Source organism: Chionomys nivalis, chromosome 20 (assembly GCF_950005125.1).
Source record: "Chionomys nivalis chromosome 20, mChiNiv1.1, whole genome shotgun sequence".
NCBI classification, from domain to species: Eukaryota; Metazoa; Chordata; class Mammalia; order Rodentia; family Cricetidae; genus Chionomys; species Chionomys nivalis.
The window spans coordinates 6,954,645-6,970,625 of NC_080105.1; the positions used below are offsets into that span (position 1 = coordinate 6,954,645).

At 46.6% G+C, this 15,981-nt stretch overlaps 1 protein-coding gene across 1 annotated transcript in view; it reads right to left on the reverse strand.

Annotated features, from left to right (window-relative positions):
• The window catches only part of Pbx4 (PBX homeobox 4), a 47,177-nt gene extending 31,948 nt beyond the window's left edge, over nt 1-15,229 (reverse strand). The window contains exon 1 of the mRNA XM_057753104.1: nt 15,087-15,229. Coding sequence (XP_057609087.1) covers nt 15,087-15,229 — 143 coding nt within the window. The remainder of the gene's footprint in view (nt 1-15,086) is intronic.
• Between the last annotated feature and the right edge of the window lie 752 nt (nt 15,230-15,981).

Consider the following 15,981-nt stretch of genomic DNA (forward strand, 5'->3'; position numbering starts at 1 on the left):
GTCCTCTGCAAGAGCAACAAATGCTCTCCACTGCTAAGCTATCTCTCTAGCACACCCCCTTTTAATTTTTTTATTGATATTTATTGAGCTCTACATTTTTCTCTGCTTTCCTCCCTGCCTCTCCCCTCCCCCTCCAAACTTCCCCCAAGGTCCCCATGCTCCCTCTCTACTTCCCATGTAGATTAGATCTATGTATGTCTCTCTTAGTGTCCTCATTGTTGTCTAAGTTCTCTGGGATTGTGATTTGTAGGCTGGCTTTCTTTGCTTTATGTTTAAAAACCACCTATGAGTGAGTACATGTGATAATTGTCTTTCTGGGTCTGGGTTACCTCACTCAAAATAATGTTTTCTAGCTCCATCCATTTTCCTGCAAAATTCAAGCTGTCATTTTTTTCTGCTGCGTAGTACTCCACTGTGTAAATATGCCATGTTTTTCTAATCCATTCTTTGATCAAGGGACATTTAGGTTGTTTCCAGGTTCTGGCTATGACAAAGTTGCTATGAACATGGTTAAGCACGTGTCCTATGGCATGATTGAGCATCCTTTAAATATATATCCAAAAGTGGTATTACTGGGTCTTGAGAAAGGTTGCTTCCTAATTTTCTGAGAAATCGCCACACTGACATCCAAAGGAGTTGTACCAGCTTGCATTCCCACCAGCAATGCAGAAGTGTTCCCTTTTCCCCACAACGTCTCCAGCATAAGTTGTCATCAGAGTTTTTGATCTTGGCCATTCTTAACAGATGAAATCTGAGTTGTTTTGATTTGCATTTTTCTGATGACTAAGAATGTTGACCATTTCCTTAAGCATCTTTTAGCCATTTTAGATTCCTCTGTTGAGAGTTCTCTGCTTAGGTCTGTACTCCATTCTTTTTATTGGATTATGTGATCTTTTGGTGTCCAATTTCTTGAGTTCTATGTATTTTGGATTAGACCTCTGTCTGATGTGGGGTTAGTGAAGATCTTTTCCCATTCCGTAGGCTGTCATTTTGTCTTGTTGACCATGTCCTTTGCTTTACAGAAGCTTCTCAGTTTCAGGAGGTCCCATTTATTAATTGTTTCTCTCAGTGTCTGTGCTGCTGGAGTTATATTTAGGAAGTGGTCTCCTGTGCCAGTGCATTCGAGTGTACTTCCCACTTTCTCTTCTATAAGGTTCAGTATGGCTGGATTTATGTTGAGGTCTTTGATCCATTTGGACTTGAGTTTTGTGCATGGTGATAGATATGGGTCTATTTTCATTTTTCTATATGTTGATATCCAGTTATGCCAGCACCACTTGTTAAATATGCTTTCTTTTTTCCATTTGATATTTTTTGCTTCTTTTTCAAATATCAGGTGTTCGAAGATGTGTGGATTGATATCCAGGTCTTCTATTCGGTTTCATTGGTGCTCCTGTCTGTTCTTATGCCAGTACCAGGCTGTTCTCAGTACTATAGCTCTGTATTAGAGTTTGAAGTCAGGGATTGTGATGCCTCCAGAAGTTCTTTTATTGCCCAGGACTGTTCTGGCTATCCTGGGGTTTTTGCTTTTTCAAATGAAGTTGAGTACCATTCTTTTGAGGTCTTTGAAGAATTTTGCTGGGATTTTGATAGGCATTGCGTTGAATCTGTAGATTGCTTTCAGTAGGACTGCCATTTTTACTATATTAATTACCTACCCAAGAGCATGGGAGGTCTTTCCAATTTCTGGTGTCTTCTTCCATTTCTTTCTTTCTTTCTTTCTTTTTTTTTTGGTTTTTCAAGACAGGGTTTCTCTGTGGCTTTGGAGCCTGTCCTGGAACTAGCTCTTGTAGACCAGGCTGGTCTCGAACTGACAGAGATTCGCCTGCCTCTGCCTCCCAAGTGCTGGGATTAAAGGCGTGCGCCACCACCGCCCGGCTTTTCCATTTCTTTCTTTAAAGATTTAAAGTTCTTGTTTGGTTAGAGTTACTCCGAGATATTTTGTGCTTTTTGTGGCTATTGTGAAGGGTGTTGATTCTCTGATTTCTTTCCCAGCCCTTTTATCATCTGTGTACAGGAGGGCTAATAATTTTTTTGAGTTAATCTTGTATCCTGCTACATTGCTGAAAGTGTTTATGAGTTGTAGAAGTTCCTTGGTAGAATTTTTGGGATCGCTTATATAAACTATCATATCATCGGCAAACAGTGAGAGTTTGACTTCTTTTCCAATTTGTATCCCCTTGATCTTCCTTTGGTCTCTTATTGCTCTAGCTAGGACCTCAAGAACTAAACTGAATAGGTATGGAGAGATTGGACAACCTTGTCCAATTTCAGTGGAATTGCTGGGAGTTTCTCTCCATTTAGTTTGATGTTGGCTGTTGGCTTGCTTTATTGCCTTAATTACATTTTGGTATGTTCCTTGTATTCCTGCTCTCTCCAAGACCTTTATTATGAAGGGATGTTGTATTTTGTCAAAAGCTTTTTCGGAATCTAATGAGATGATCATGTGGTTTTTATTTTTCAGCTTGTTTATATCATACCCCCTTCTAAAACAAAGCCCAGGTTGACCTAGAAAGCACTTACTAGTTGAGGATGACCTTGAACTTCTGATCCTCAGGCCTCCACAGGACTAAAACCTAGAGACTTGTTAGGACACTGTATCCGCCTCCTGCTTCACTTCCCAGCATTAGGATTGTGAACACTTGGCCTTCAGCCTTAGTCTGAGACTATAGATAAAAGCATTATCTTTGAGTCATATCCTTATCTGCCCCACCCCCCATATACACAGAGGATTCTGGGCAAGGGTTGTACCTCTGAGCCACATTCTCAGCCTTTCACTGGGGAATTTTAAGCCTGTACCTATCACTCAGCCACGTCCCAAGCAGCTGCCTACAGATAATGAACCAGAGTCTAGTGATGCTGGCCTGTGAGGCCAGAGTGTCACCAGAAAGGATGACTTTATTTCCTTTTTGAACCCTAAGTAAGCATGTCCTTGTCATACTCTCCCTGACTCCAAGCTGAACCTGTGACTTAAGATGTGGTATCATTATTACCTGATACTTCATGTAGCTGGTGAGAAGCCAGGTGCCTTGCTTGAGAAAGCCACAGCAGGGAGCACTGGGTGACATGTAGGAGCTAAGGGTCAAGGAGCAGAGACCTCAGTCTTCCAACAGCAGGAGCTGACTTGTCAGTAATTGTGAGAGTGAGAACAAGGTAGGAACAGCCTAGGCCACTCCTGCTGGACAGCTTGTCCAGATTCCCAGCACAGCAAAGCTCTGAGGTCACAAAATTATGCTTTATTCTTTTATTACTTATTATTTTATTTTTGAGTCTGGGAAGATGGTTCAGAGGTAAGAGCACTAATTGCTCTTCCAGAGGCCCCAGGTTTGGTTCTCAGAATCCACACGGTCCCACAATCATCTGTGACTCCAGTTCTAGGAGCTCAAGTGCCTTTTGGACTCTGTGGACACCAGGCACACCTGTGATACACAGACATGTATGCAGGCAAAATGCTTATACACAGTAAAACAAAATAATAAAAATCTGAAGCCAGGTTGTGGTCCCATAAACCTTTAATCCCAGCATTTGGGAGGCAGAGGCAGGTGGATCTCTGTGAGTTCAAGGCCAGCCTGGTCTACAGAGTGAGTTTAGGGATAGCCAGGAGAAACCTACATGGAGAAACCCTGTCTTGAAAAACAAAAACAAACAAACAAAAAGAGAATTCATTATTGTATCTTTTTGAAATAGATTATCTTTCTTCATCTCAGGTCTTTCTAGAATTCATGACAATCCTCCTGCACCAGACTCCCACATGCTAGGGCAGTAGGTGTGTGTCACCACACCTAGTTACTAACTTACTGTCATCTTCTGTAGTACTGCAATGTAACTAGGAACTTAGGCTTGCTAGGCAAGCACCCTCCCCTTGGCCTGCAACCCACAACAGCACAAAATCTACATGGTAAATGTATGCAGATTTTATGGTGATCCATGTAGATTTTATGGTAATATACATCGCTTTTAGCTGCTAGTTTGGCCAAGACTTGTCACACAGCAACAGCAAGCTGATGTTCCTCAGCCGACCTGAGACTAGTGAGACTGTGGTCGAAAAATGGGGTCAAGCCGGGCGGTGGTGGCGCACGCCTTTAATCCCAGCACTCGGGAGGCAGAGGCAGGTGAATCTTTGTGAGTTCGAGACCAGCCTGGTCTACAAGAGCTAGTTCCAGGACAGGCTCCAAAGCCACAGAGAAACCCTGTCTCGAAAAACCAAAATAAATAAATAGATAAATAAATAGAAAAACGGGGTCAATGCTGAGCCATCTCTCCAGCCCCGTGAGCGTGTGCTACTACACCTAGCTTAAAAGGATTTCTTGGTGCAGCCCAGTCAGGATTTTCATGGCACTTCACACGTGGGGTTTTTATTTGGTCCTTTTGGTTCACAATCCTAATGCTGGGAAGTGAAGCAGGAGGCGGATACAGCGTCCTAACACGTCTCTCAAAGACAGCTCACATGCATGGCAGATCCACACACAAGGCCCTAGGCTTTATGCCCAGCATCACATACAGACAGACAAAAAGGCATTTCTCAAGACTGGGTGCTGTGGAGGACGGATGACCAGTTACTTTTCTTCTGACCCAGTGAAGATCCCTAAGAAAGGTCAGAGGACTTTAGGAAGGACTTCTAAGTCAGGAGCAGTGGAAAAGAATTTCATTCTGGCACTTGGGAGGTTGAGGCAGGAGGATCAGGAGTTCAAGGACAACCTCAGCTACGTCTTGAGGTCCTGCTGTGGGAGCTCTTTCCGCTCCTTCAGCCAATAGCTGCTGAGATACCAGCCCACTGGGGCATGGTCTCTTTTTTCTCTTTAAAAAGTAGTGGCAGGGGGCTGGAGAGATGGCTCAGTGGTTAAGAGCTTTGCCTGCTCTTCCAAAGGTCCTGAGTTCAATTCCCAGCAACCACATGGTGGCTCACAACCATCTGTAATGAGGTCTGGTGCCCTCTTCTGGTCTGCAAGCATACACACAGACAGAATATTGTATACATAATAAATAATAAATATTTAAAAAAAAAGTAGTGGCAGCCCTCTGCTCTCTCTCTTGCTCCAGCGACTAGACTCCTTTCCTAGCTGTTGTGTAGGACAGTGTTCTGTAAGTTTTTTCCCTCAAGTAAATAACCCTTTGAATCCAAACTGGTGTGGGATTGTTTTGCGCTTTAAGGTCCAGGTTAGCCCAGGCTATTGTGAGCCCCTGCCTCAACAAAGCAATAAACGTTGGGAAGATGGTTCAATAGCTGAGAGTATCTACTGTGAAAACTTGAAGATATGAGTTTGAATTCCTAGCACCCACATAAAAATCTAGACATGGGGACTGGGGGAATGGCTTTGTGGTTAAGAATGTTTGCTGCTCGGCTGGGCAGTGGGGGCGCACGCCTTTAATCCCAGCACTTGGGAGGCAGAGGCAGGTGAATCTCTGTGAGTTTGAGACCAGCCTGGTCTACAAGAGCTAGTTCCAGGAGAGGCTCCATAATATACATAAATAAAAATAAATTTGAAAAGGCCCCAAAAGCAAGAAATGGCTACACAAGCCAGAGCCAAAGGTCAGAGATGGGCAGACTAGGAGCTAAACGGTCATCCAGGTGAACCCAAATGGTCAACTTCAAGTTCAGTGAGAGACCCTGTCTACAAGAAATAAGGTAAGGGTGATAATGGATACTTGTCCTTCCTAAACACACACACAAGAGTGTGCACACACACTCAGACATACAGACACATATGTAGATATACACACATACACACTCACCCCAAAACATGTTTTCTGTCCTCATTTAGCAACTTCGGCTGGACAATGGCTAAGGCAGGTGGTCTCCCCCAGTTGACTCCCCTCTGCCTTGGCATGCCTGTCTGCTTGCATGCACCCTCCACAGTGGTGCTGACTCCCCTTGAGTTTTCAGGGTACGTCTCCCCCATTTCTAATCGCCTTTAGAGTTGACTCCCCTTGGGCACATGCCACACACTATCCTCTTGGGGAAGGGCTAACTCCAGCCCCTCCGATGTCTCCCACAGGACACTCTTTAAGAACAATGGTTTTGGGGACCAAGGCAGCATGAGAAGGGACGTGGGAAGATAGAGATGTGTCCTGGCCTCAGAGAAGGAACTGGAGCCATGCTGATGAGGAAGTGGAAAGCGACAGCTCAGTTGGTACAGTGCTTGTCTTGCAACATAAAGACATGAGTTCAATCCCAGAACTCACTAAAAAGAAAAGTAGGGGTAAAGAAAACTGCACATGTGAAATTCTGCTCCTCAGGTTTTGATTAATGAGATCCTCTCATACTAATGTTGACTGACTCTAGAAAATTCCAAGTGGTACACTGAGCCTCACATTCTTCGAAGGGCTGAGTTCACAGACTGGCATCAGCGTACACATCACATGATGGCTTATTTCCCTATACACATCATCTCAAAGGCACTAAAACTAAAGATACGTTGTGACAGCGACAACGTAGGTCTTGCTGCTTCGTTTGAAGGGCACTCTACACCATCTCCCTTTAGTAATTAAGAGTTAAGCTGGGGCCAGCGAGACAGCTCCTGTAGAACCTTGCTGCCAAGCCTGGCCCCCGACTCCAGTCCCTGGGATCCTCAGGTGGAAGGAGAGCGCTGCTGTGAGCTGCCTTCTGATCACCACCAACCCACACACGAACAATAAACAAGTAACAACAATTTTAAACAACTCATCTGTCCCATGAGTACCAAAAAATTGAGTTATCCTAGGATCCACATTAAAAACAAACAAAAACCCACCAATGTCAGAGGCCTAGAAAGATGACTTTATGGTTTTAAGAACACTGGCTGCTCTTGCGAGGACCTAAGCCAGCTACCAGCCCACAAACACCAGTAACTCCAGTTCTAGAGGGTCCAGTACCCAGCCCCAGACACAAGTAACTCCAGCTCTAGAGGGTCCATTTCCCAGCCACAGACACCAATAACTCCAGCTCTAGAGAGTCCAATACTCCTGCAAACTTCTGAGAGCAACCCCCTGCTCCCTGCTCCCCACCACACACGGCAGACACACACAGACACAGACAGGCACATAAGTAAAAACATAAAAACAAATGAATCCTTCAAAAATCATTAATGTTGTCCATCATATTTGTAGACTAAAAGCATCACAGGATTACAGTAGCAGATTTGGGTTTCAGCCTCTTCATGAAACATCAGACAAAACTCTTAGGGTATCAGAAAGCATCTTTAACAAAGTTCACCAAGAAAGCTAGTCAGGAATGATGGTGCATGCCTGTAATCCCAAATCAGAAGGTAGAGGCCAGCCTGGGCTACAGAGTAAGACCCTGTCTCAGAGAGTCTCCTGCCACAGAAAGGAGTCCCGGTGCTAGACACAGGAACACAGTCATATGATCCTAGCTCTGGGGAGGCTGAGGCAAGAAGATCTCAAGTTTGAAGTTAATCTGAACCATACAGTAACACCATGCCTCAAAAACTAAAAAAATTATAAATAATATCTAAAAGACATACAAAAGTAAGAAATAAATAATAAAAGACACACAGGGGCAAATCAGTCAGGACGGTTCTCTAGCGTACCTGTATGCAGTTGATCAGAAAGTAAGCATTCGGGGGCTGGAGAGATCTTCAAGGCCAGACCTGACAATTACAACGCAGCCCACCTGTCCTTTTCACAGAGAAGCTGGAAGAAGGCAATCCTATTCTACTCAGCTTGTGGAGTGACTAAATGGTGTGTTCCCTGTGGTGCTAGGAAGGGAAAGGGGGCCTCGCTGTGCAAGGCAGGTCTCTGTCACTGAGCTGTACCCCAGCTCCTCCCAATCATATGCAGAAACCTAATGCCCGTGGTACCATGTCTGGAGATGAGGGCTAATTAAGGGATGCTAAGGTCATGGGTGGGAAGCCTCATAAAAAGGCCCTACACCCTTAAAGAGGAGATCTCAGGGTGTGGGAGATGTTTCAGTTGACTAGGTGCTGCAGCCAAGCCTGCTGACCCGAGTTCCACCCCTGGCACCCACATGGTGCAGGAAGAGAATCAGTGTGCAAGCTGTCCTATGACCACTGCACATGTTCTGAGGCGCACATTGTGCAAGCACACACAAAAGTTTAAAAAAAATCAGTTGTAAAGGAAGAGTAAATTAGCCATTATAGAAATCCATAGAGGTTACTCAAAAAATTAAAACAAACCATGCAGTAGTGGCACACACCTTTTATCCCAGCACATAGGAGGCAGAGACAGGGGGATCTCTGTGAGTTCGAGGCCAGCTGGTCTGCAGACAGCCAGGACAGCCAGGGGTACACAGAAAAATCTTATCGCAAAAAACTAAAAAACAAACAGCAAAACAAAACAAACACACACAAAGGTGGCCATGTATACACAGTGGAATATTATTCAGCTGTAAAGAAAAATGAAATTGTGAATTTTGCAGGAAAATGGCTAGCTCTCGAAAGGATAATATTAAGTGGGTGACAAAAACTCATGAAAAAAGCTGGGGCTGTAGGATGGCTCAGTGGTAAAGCACATGATGCCAACCAAGACTGATAACCTGAGTTTAAGGCCCAGAATCCACGGTAGGAGGAGGGAACAGACTCTTAACAGCAACCTCAAAATGTTAATTAGTTTAAAAGAGAAAGGCAAAAGCAGTGGGCTTTCCTTCACATAGGGACCTTAGTCTGTAATATATACAAGCATACATGAAAGTCGGGCTGAGTAGGTCTACGATTCTACAAAGGAGACCAGAGATGATGGCTACTAACTAGGCGGTGAGGAGGATGGGTGGGTGATGTAAGGACCTCTGGGAGAGTGAAGACTCAGGGCTGAGGAAGCAACAAGGGGAACGAAGCCACAAAGACACACTTTGTTCAGGAATGTCACTAACATCTAGTACATTATTGCTATGTACAATAAAATTTTAAAAAGGGTCTCTATGAGAAGGGGAGTGTGGGCAGGCAAGGCACCAGAGAGCCCTGTGCCCCAGTGCAGGCAGGAAGCAGGAAGCAGGAAGCAGCCCTCACTGGTCTGGAATTTGCAGCTGCCTTCAGTGCTGTCAGCCCATGTGACCCAAGGAGCTCTGTCAAACAGTTCAGACAGACACGATAAGTTGTCTTTGCTGCAGTGTGAGGTACAGAGGCCTGCGTCTCCAGACATCCATCAAGCATTCTCTTTCTAACCGTCGCTAGGTTGCCCCAGTCACCCCTAAGCAATTCCCAGATTGAGTCTCTCGCAGACTTCTTAGGCATCTAATTACTGAGTCTGCCAACTTTTATTGAGCGGAGGCTCCCTGGCTCTGGGCAACTGAGATTACCTTAAAAATTCAAGGCTTCTGTCTCCTGAGGAATCCCAAGAAAATGTAGCCTGCACACACTGTCCAGGGAAGGGCTCAGGACTTTCAGCAGATGCTCAGAGGAATTATGACTCAAACATCGACTAAGGATCTGGAGAAGAGAACTCCAGAGTGATAAACTGATAACCTTCAGAAACCGCTCATCAACGCCTGGGGAGCGGTCAGTACAACAACCAATGGTACACCAAGGAAAGTAGAAGACAGAAAACCTCCTATGTGCTGGGGGCACTGGAGAATTGTGAAAACAGCTAGGATGTTACTAGGAGCAAACTGCAGATTCAGTGTGCTCCTCATCATAGTCTTTGACAGAAACAGAAGCAATCCTGCTCTGTGTGTGCCGTCCCCAGCACTCGGGTGAAGGCAGGAGGATCAGGAGTGAATTTGAAGCCAGCCTGGGCTACATAAGACCCCATCTTAAAAACTAGCCCTGGGCTGGTGGGATGATCTCTTCAGTCAAGGAGCCTGTGACAAAGCCTGAGAGTCCCAGTTGACTCCCGGTACTCACACTGAAGAGAGAAACAACTCAAGCAAGGTGTCTTTTACCTCCATAAGCAAGTGTGTGCTCACACACATACACAAAGTAAATGAAAGAATGTAAAACCAGACAGAAAACCAGACCCCACCTCGCCCTGGAAAGAAAGGATCTGCTTTAGATAAGAAAAGTCACTTTCCTGTCTTCCCCTGTCGCGTTCCTCACTCTGCTGTGTCTGGGCTGTGAAAGCCTGGCTGGCCTATGCTCTACAAATATCCTTGGAGCTTGTCTGGAGGTTGTAGCAGGGGACGCAGCAACGTGTATGCTGGTGACAGAAGGACAGTCTTCTACGGAAGAGGCCGTCCTCTCCCACTGGCACACGTGTTGGGAGGAGCCACCAGCCAAGCCGGCCAGTTGAGCCAATTCAGCAGAAGCTATGAATGGGTCATTGTCAATCAACACCTACAACCTCCTCCCTCCTTCCGTCCTTTCACAAGTGTAGCTCTAAGGCATTTGTTACACAAATTGTGCTCATACACATAGACCAGTGGGAACTTAAAATTCATTACACACTTATGTCATTTAAAAATGTTTTTGGCTAGCCGGGCGGTGGTGGCGCACGCCTTTAATCCCAGCACTCGGGAGGCAGAGGCAGGCGGATCTCTGTGAGTTCGAGACCAGCCTGGTCTACAGAGCTAGTTCCAGGACAGGCACCAAAACCACAGAGAAACCCTGTCTCGAAAAACCAAAAAAAAAAAAAAAAAAAATGTTTTTGGCTTTATTTTTATGTGTATAGGTGTTCCCCAGTGTCTATGCATGTATACATGCCTAGTGTCCATGGAGGTTGGAAGGGGCTGGATTCCTTGGAGCTTAGTTTTGAATGGTTGAGTCACCATGTGGGTGCTGGGCACTGAACCCAGGTCCTCTACAAGAGCAGCATGAGTTCTTAACCCCTGAGCCATCTCTCCAGCCTCCACTTCATTTTTTTAGCTTCACCTTCTAGTAAATCAGTAGCTTCCTTGACTTTTTTAGTGGCGATATCATTAAATTTTAAACAGTTTTTATTTAGTGCACTTGTGTGTGCATGTGTGGAAGCTAGAAGTTAACCTGGGGGAATGGGTGCCAGGGATTCAACTCAGGTCATGAAGCTTAGAAGCAACAGTGCCTTTACCTGTTGAGTCATCTCACCAATCCCCATTTTCCTTTCTTTATACACAGTTGATAGCATAATAAAGATGAGACGCCTTACATGGAAGATGAAAAGTTCTTGATGGACAATTCAGCTAAACTGACCTTGGAGCTATGATAGAGACACTCTGAGAGACTAGCTGTTTCAGAAAGACTTGCAAAGTCTAGTCCAGTCAGCAGATCAGCAGGGATGTAGTTGGTTGCATACTCCTGGGCTGACAAGATGTAATCAAGGCTATATAGTCTTTTGTCCCTTGGCATCCTACAGGCAGTGCTCAACTCCCTCAGGCAAGACACTGTAGCATTTATATATGACCTCCACACATCTTCCTCTGTATTCTAGATTTGCTTTATTTCTGTGTGGAGTAGGTGTTCGAGTATGCAGGTGCACAGAGGACAGAAGAACACATAGGATCCTTTGAAGACGGAGGTGCTGTAAGAACAGTGCAGTGTGGGTGTACACACACACCACACACACCCTAATAAAACATAGGTTTTAAAAGTGGGATGGAGGGGGCTGGAGAGATGGCTCAGAGGTTAAGAGCATTGCCTGCTCTTCCAAAGGTCCTGAGTTCAATTCCCAGCAACCACATGGTGGCTCACAACCATCTGTAATGGGGTCTGGTGCCCTCTTCTGGCCTGCAGGCATACACACAGACAGAATATTGTATACATAATAAATAAATAAATATTTTAAAAAAATAAAATAAAATAAAAGTGGGATGGAAAGAGCTGGAGGCAGACCAGCATTCCTAACTTTACAGAGAGAAGCTATAAAACTAAAGAGTCAGCATTCCACACAGAGCTAGGGAAAAGTTTGAATTTGTCTAGCAGGAGTACAAAAACCTGAGTTCGACAGAAGTGGTGTGGGCGGTTGTTTGGCTTGTAGGCAAGGTCTCAGGTATTTCAGACTGGCCTCAATATGTAACCAAGGAGCGCTATGCAAAGCCGGGGCTCCCTGCATGTGCACTGGAGGTGTGTGCTCTAGTGTCTGTGCTGCACTCCCGGCTCTAAGGGAGCTCTTGTTCTTCTCCTTAGTAAACTGGTCTCACTACAGAGATAGAGCACAACTGTCAGACCCTAAGGAACCGTCCTCACCTCAGAACAGACCCTTTTAGTACACACTCATGCTCCAGAAGAAACCCAGCCTTTCCTACTGCATGGTGCTGACGCGGTAGACCGCCTTCTAAAGCAGATTCCCACAGTCCTGCTCGGCTGACACCGGTGTGGGACGTGAACAGGTGGTCTTAAAACTGCTTTGAATGCTGGGCGTGGTGGTGCACGCCTTGAATCCCAGCACTTGGAAGGCAGAGGCAGAAGATTTCTGTGAGTTTGAGACCAGCCTGGTCTACAGAGTGAGTTCAGAGCTGTTTCACAGAAAAACCCTGTCTTAAAAAACAAACAAAAATTGTGCTTTGATCTTTTCTCCTACTGAGAGTGGAGTGGTGGCTGGAAAGATGACTGTGTTGAAGGACACAGGCTGCTGCTCTTGCAGAGCATCCGGGTTCCATTCTCAGCACCCACATGGCACCTCACAACCATCTGTGACTGCACTTTCAGGGGGCCCAATGCCCTCTTCTAATTTCTATTAGAAGGCATATATTTGGTACACACATTCATGCAGGCAAAATACTCCTACACACAAATTAAAAATAAATCTTTAGCTGGGCAGTGGCGGCACACGCCTTGAATCTCATTCCTTGGGAGGCAGAGGCAGGTGAATCTGAATTCAAGGCCAGTTATGTCAGGACAGCCAGGGCTACAAAGAGAAATTCTGTCTTGAAAAACAAACAAACTTTATAACAAAAGAAAAAGGAAACCAGAATGAAATCTTAACTCTGCTCTGAGAGTGGCAGACTCTGTGGAACTGTATAAGCAGGCTTCAGGTTTTCTCCAAGATTCCTCCCTTTTTGGTTGGGAATGTCTTTTTCTTGGCTCCTGGAGTCTCTGGAGCCAGTGCCCCTTCTCCACTTAGCATGCCAGTCTTTTCCTTATAGCTTAGCCACAATTTATATATGTGTGTATTTTCCCACTTTCTTTCTCTGTCCCAAATCCCAAGCTCATAAAGAAGGAAGCAAGGACTACTCCAGTCCCTGGGACAGCGCCCTCACATTGTAAGTGTTCAGTAAGTATTTATCAAGTTCATTTTAAAAATGGGTCCTAGGGCTGGCAAGATGGTTAGTGGTTAGGAGCATTGGTTATTCTTGCTGAAGACTTGGGTTTGGTTTCCAGCACCCAACCATCTGTAAGTCCAGTACCAAAGAATCTGACCTCGTCGGGCACCAGGCATGTATACAGTACATATAAAGACATGTAGGCAAGATACTTATATGTTTAAAATAAAACAATATTTAAATTTTTAAATTAAAAAATAATAAAAATGGATTCTGAAGTCAGATGCATGCCTTTAACACCAGCACTGAGAAAGCAGAGACAGGTAGATCTCTGAGTATGAGGGTAGCCTCATCTACACAGTTAAGACCCAACTCCCCATCTCCCCAATAAAGGAGGAGCTTCTTCAGAGACTGCAGGGATGGCTCAGTTAGTAAGGTGCCTTGCAAGCATTAGAAGTCTAATCAGGGGCCGGGCCGTTGTGGCACACACCTTTAATCCCAGCACTCAGAAGCAGAGGCAGGCGGATCTCTGTGAGTTTGAGGAGAGCCTGGTCTACATGAGCTAGTTCCAGTACAGGCTCCAAAACTACGGAGAAACCCTGTCTCAAAAAGGACACAATACAAAAAAGCAAACTCAGATTCCCTAGCATCTATATAATAAAGCTCAGCACAATGGTGTCTGTAATCCTAGTGCTGTGGGTACAGGGGACATCACACAGTTGTAACCCTGGTGCTGTGGGTGCAGGGGACGTGACACAGTTGTAACCCCAGTGTGGTACAGGGGCCGTCACACAGATGTAACCCTGGTGCTGTGGGTGCAGGGGACGTCACACAGTTGTAATCCTGGTGCTGTGGGTGCAGGGGACGTCACACAGATGTGACCCTGGTGCTGTGGGTGCAGGGGACGTCACACAGATGTGACCCTGGTGTGGGTGCAGGGGATGTCACACAGTTGTAACCCTGGTGTGGGTACAGGGAACGTCACACAGATGTACGGACGTCACACAGATGTAACCCTGGTGCTGTGGTTGCAGGGGACGTCACACAGATGTAACCCCGGTGTGGGTGCAGGGGACGTCACACAGTTGTAACCCCGGTGTGGGTGCAGGGGACGTCACACAGATGTGACCCTGGTGCTATGGGTGCAGGGGACGTCACACAGATGTAACCCTGGTGCTGTGGGTGTAGGCACATCACACAGAGAGAGGATGCCAGGAACTCAGCTCATCTGTCATTTCTGGGCTCAGCAAAACCCTGTCTTAAAAATATAGTAATCAAGGCAGGCAAAGTGGCATGAACCTTTAAACCCAGCACTTGGGAGGCAGAAGCAGGAGGTTCTATGTAAGTTCAAGGCTATTCAGGGCTACACACAGAAACCTTGTCTCTGAAGACAAAGAAACAAACAAAAAAGGTAATAAATAATGACTCTTGAGTTATCTTTTGGGTACCTAGAATTGAATCAGTTTTTGGCTTCTGTCAAACTTTTCCTTCTGTCTTTCTGGAGCAGCAATTCTGCAGTCACTCCAAGTGTCTAGAAACCTAAGCCTGGAAGATGGCTCCATGGGTAAAAGTAGTTGCTTCCAAGATCCATAACACAAATTTGTTATAGAGTGAGTTCCAGGACAGCCATGGCTACACAGAGAACCCCTGTCTTGGAAAAGAAGAACAGGAGGGCGAGATAGTAGGAAGAAGGGTGCCCTCTAAGGTCCATCCAGCTCCCCGTATCTGTTTCTGAAAGTTCTCAAAGGTCCTTCCTCAGATCACCCTAGTTATGTGCGCCTAGCAAAACTGCGGTCCTCGGACCGGCCAATAACAGATGATTAGCTCACTTATCCTTCTAATGTCTCTTGTTCCCGGGCTGGGCCCTTACTCCCATAACGCCGCCGCCCCCTTTCCTCACGACACCATCCTTCATTCCCTCTGGCCGGAGGCTCCTCTGCTTGTCCATCACTCCAAGGTCTGCCGCACCTGTCTCCATCCTCAACCCGCCTCCGCCCGTTCCCTCCCTGCCTGCACGCCGTACCTGGCCTGAGCCTCGTCCAGGCTCTGGTCGGTGATGGCCATGATCTGCTGCAGGACGTCGCTCGTGTCACGGCCCAAGGGAGCTGCGGGCGCTGGGCGGCGCGGGGCGGACTGCGGCGGCACGGGGCGCAGCGATGCGGCCATGGGCGATGGGCCGGGTAGCGCTGAGGCACAGTCCCGCCAGGAGCCCTCGCGCGTGCGCAGCAGCCAACCGCCCGCAGACTCAGATGCCACGCCCCTTCGAGCCCACTAGCCAACCGCCGCTGAGCACCGCCCGCAGAAACGCCCTGCAGGCGCCTTTCACCAATCGGCGCGGAGCACCGCCCTCTCCCTCGTGACGTGCTTCAAACAGTGTTTTTAACGGATGCTGAGGAACCGGTTGAGGGTTGTCTAGAAAACAGCGATTCTCTTCTGCATCCCTCCCCCTGGTCACGCTCCCTACGGGCGCCGTCACCCGTCAGCGCCAGGCACTGTTTCCCCCTTCCCAGCGACTCGCTAGAAACTTGCCTTCTCAACTGCCACTGAGAACCCGGTTGCGGGTTGCCATGCTAACGACGATGCCTGCATTTAAGTCTGGTGCACTTTATGGCTCCCATCCTCGTCAGAGGCCACAACCCTTGGGTGTTTCAACGCGTCTGCCTTCTCTCTGATCCCCAGTTTGGAAGCCCCACACATCTCCGAGTTTCCTTCCTCAGACACCTGCATCCTCACCTCTCCCACTTGCACACCTCCCTCCCTCAGAACTTTTCAAAAACGTGTGGTTGGGCATAGTGGCACATGCCTTTAATCCCAGCATTAGGGAAGCAGATCTTGTGAGTTCGAGGCCAGCCTGCTCTACATAGTGAGTTTCAGTTCAGGGCTGTGTGCAAAGACCTTGTCTCAAAATAAATAATTTG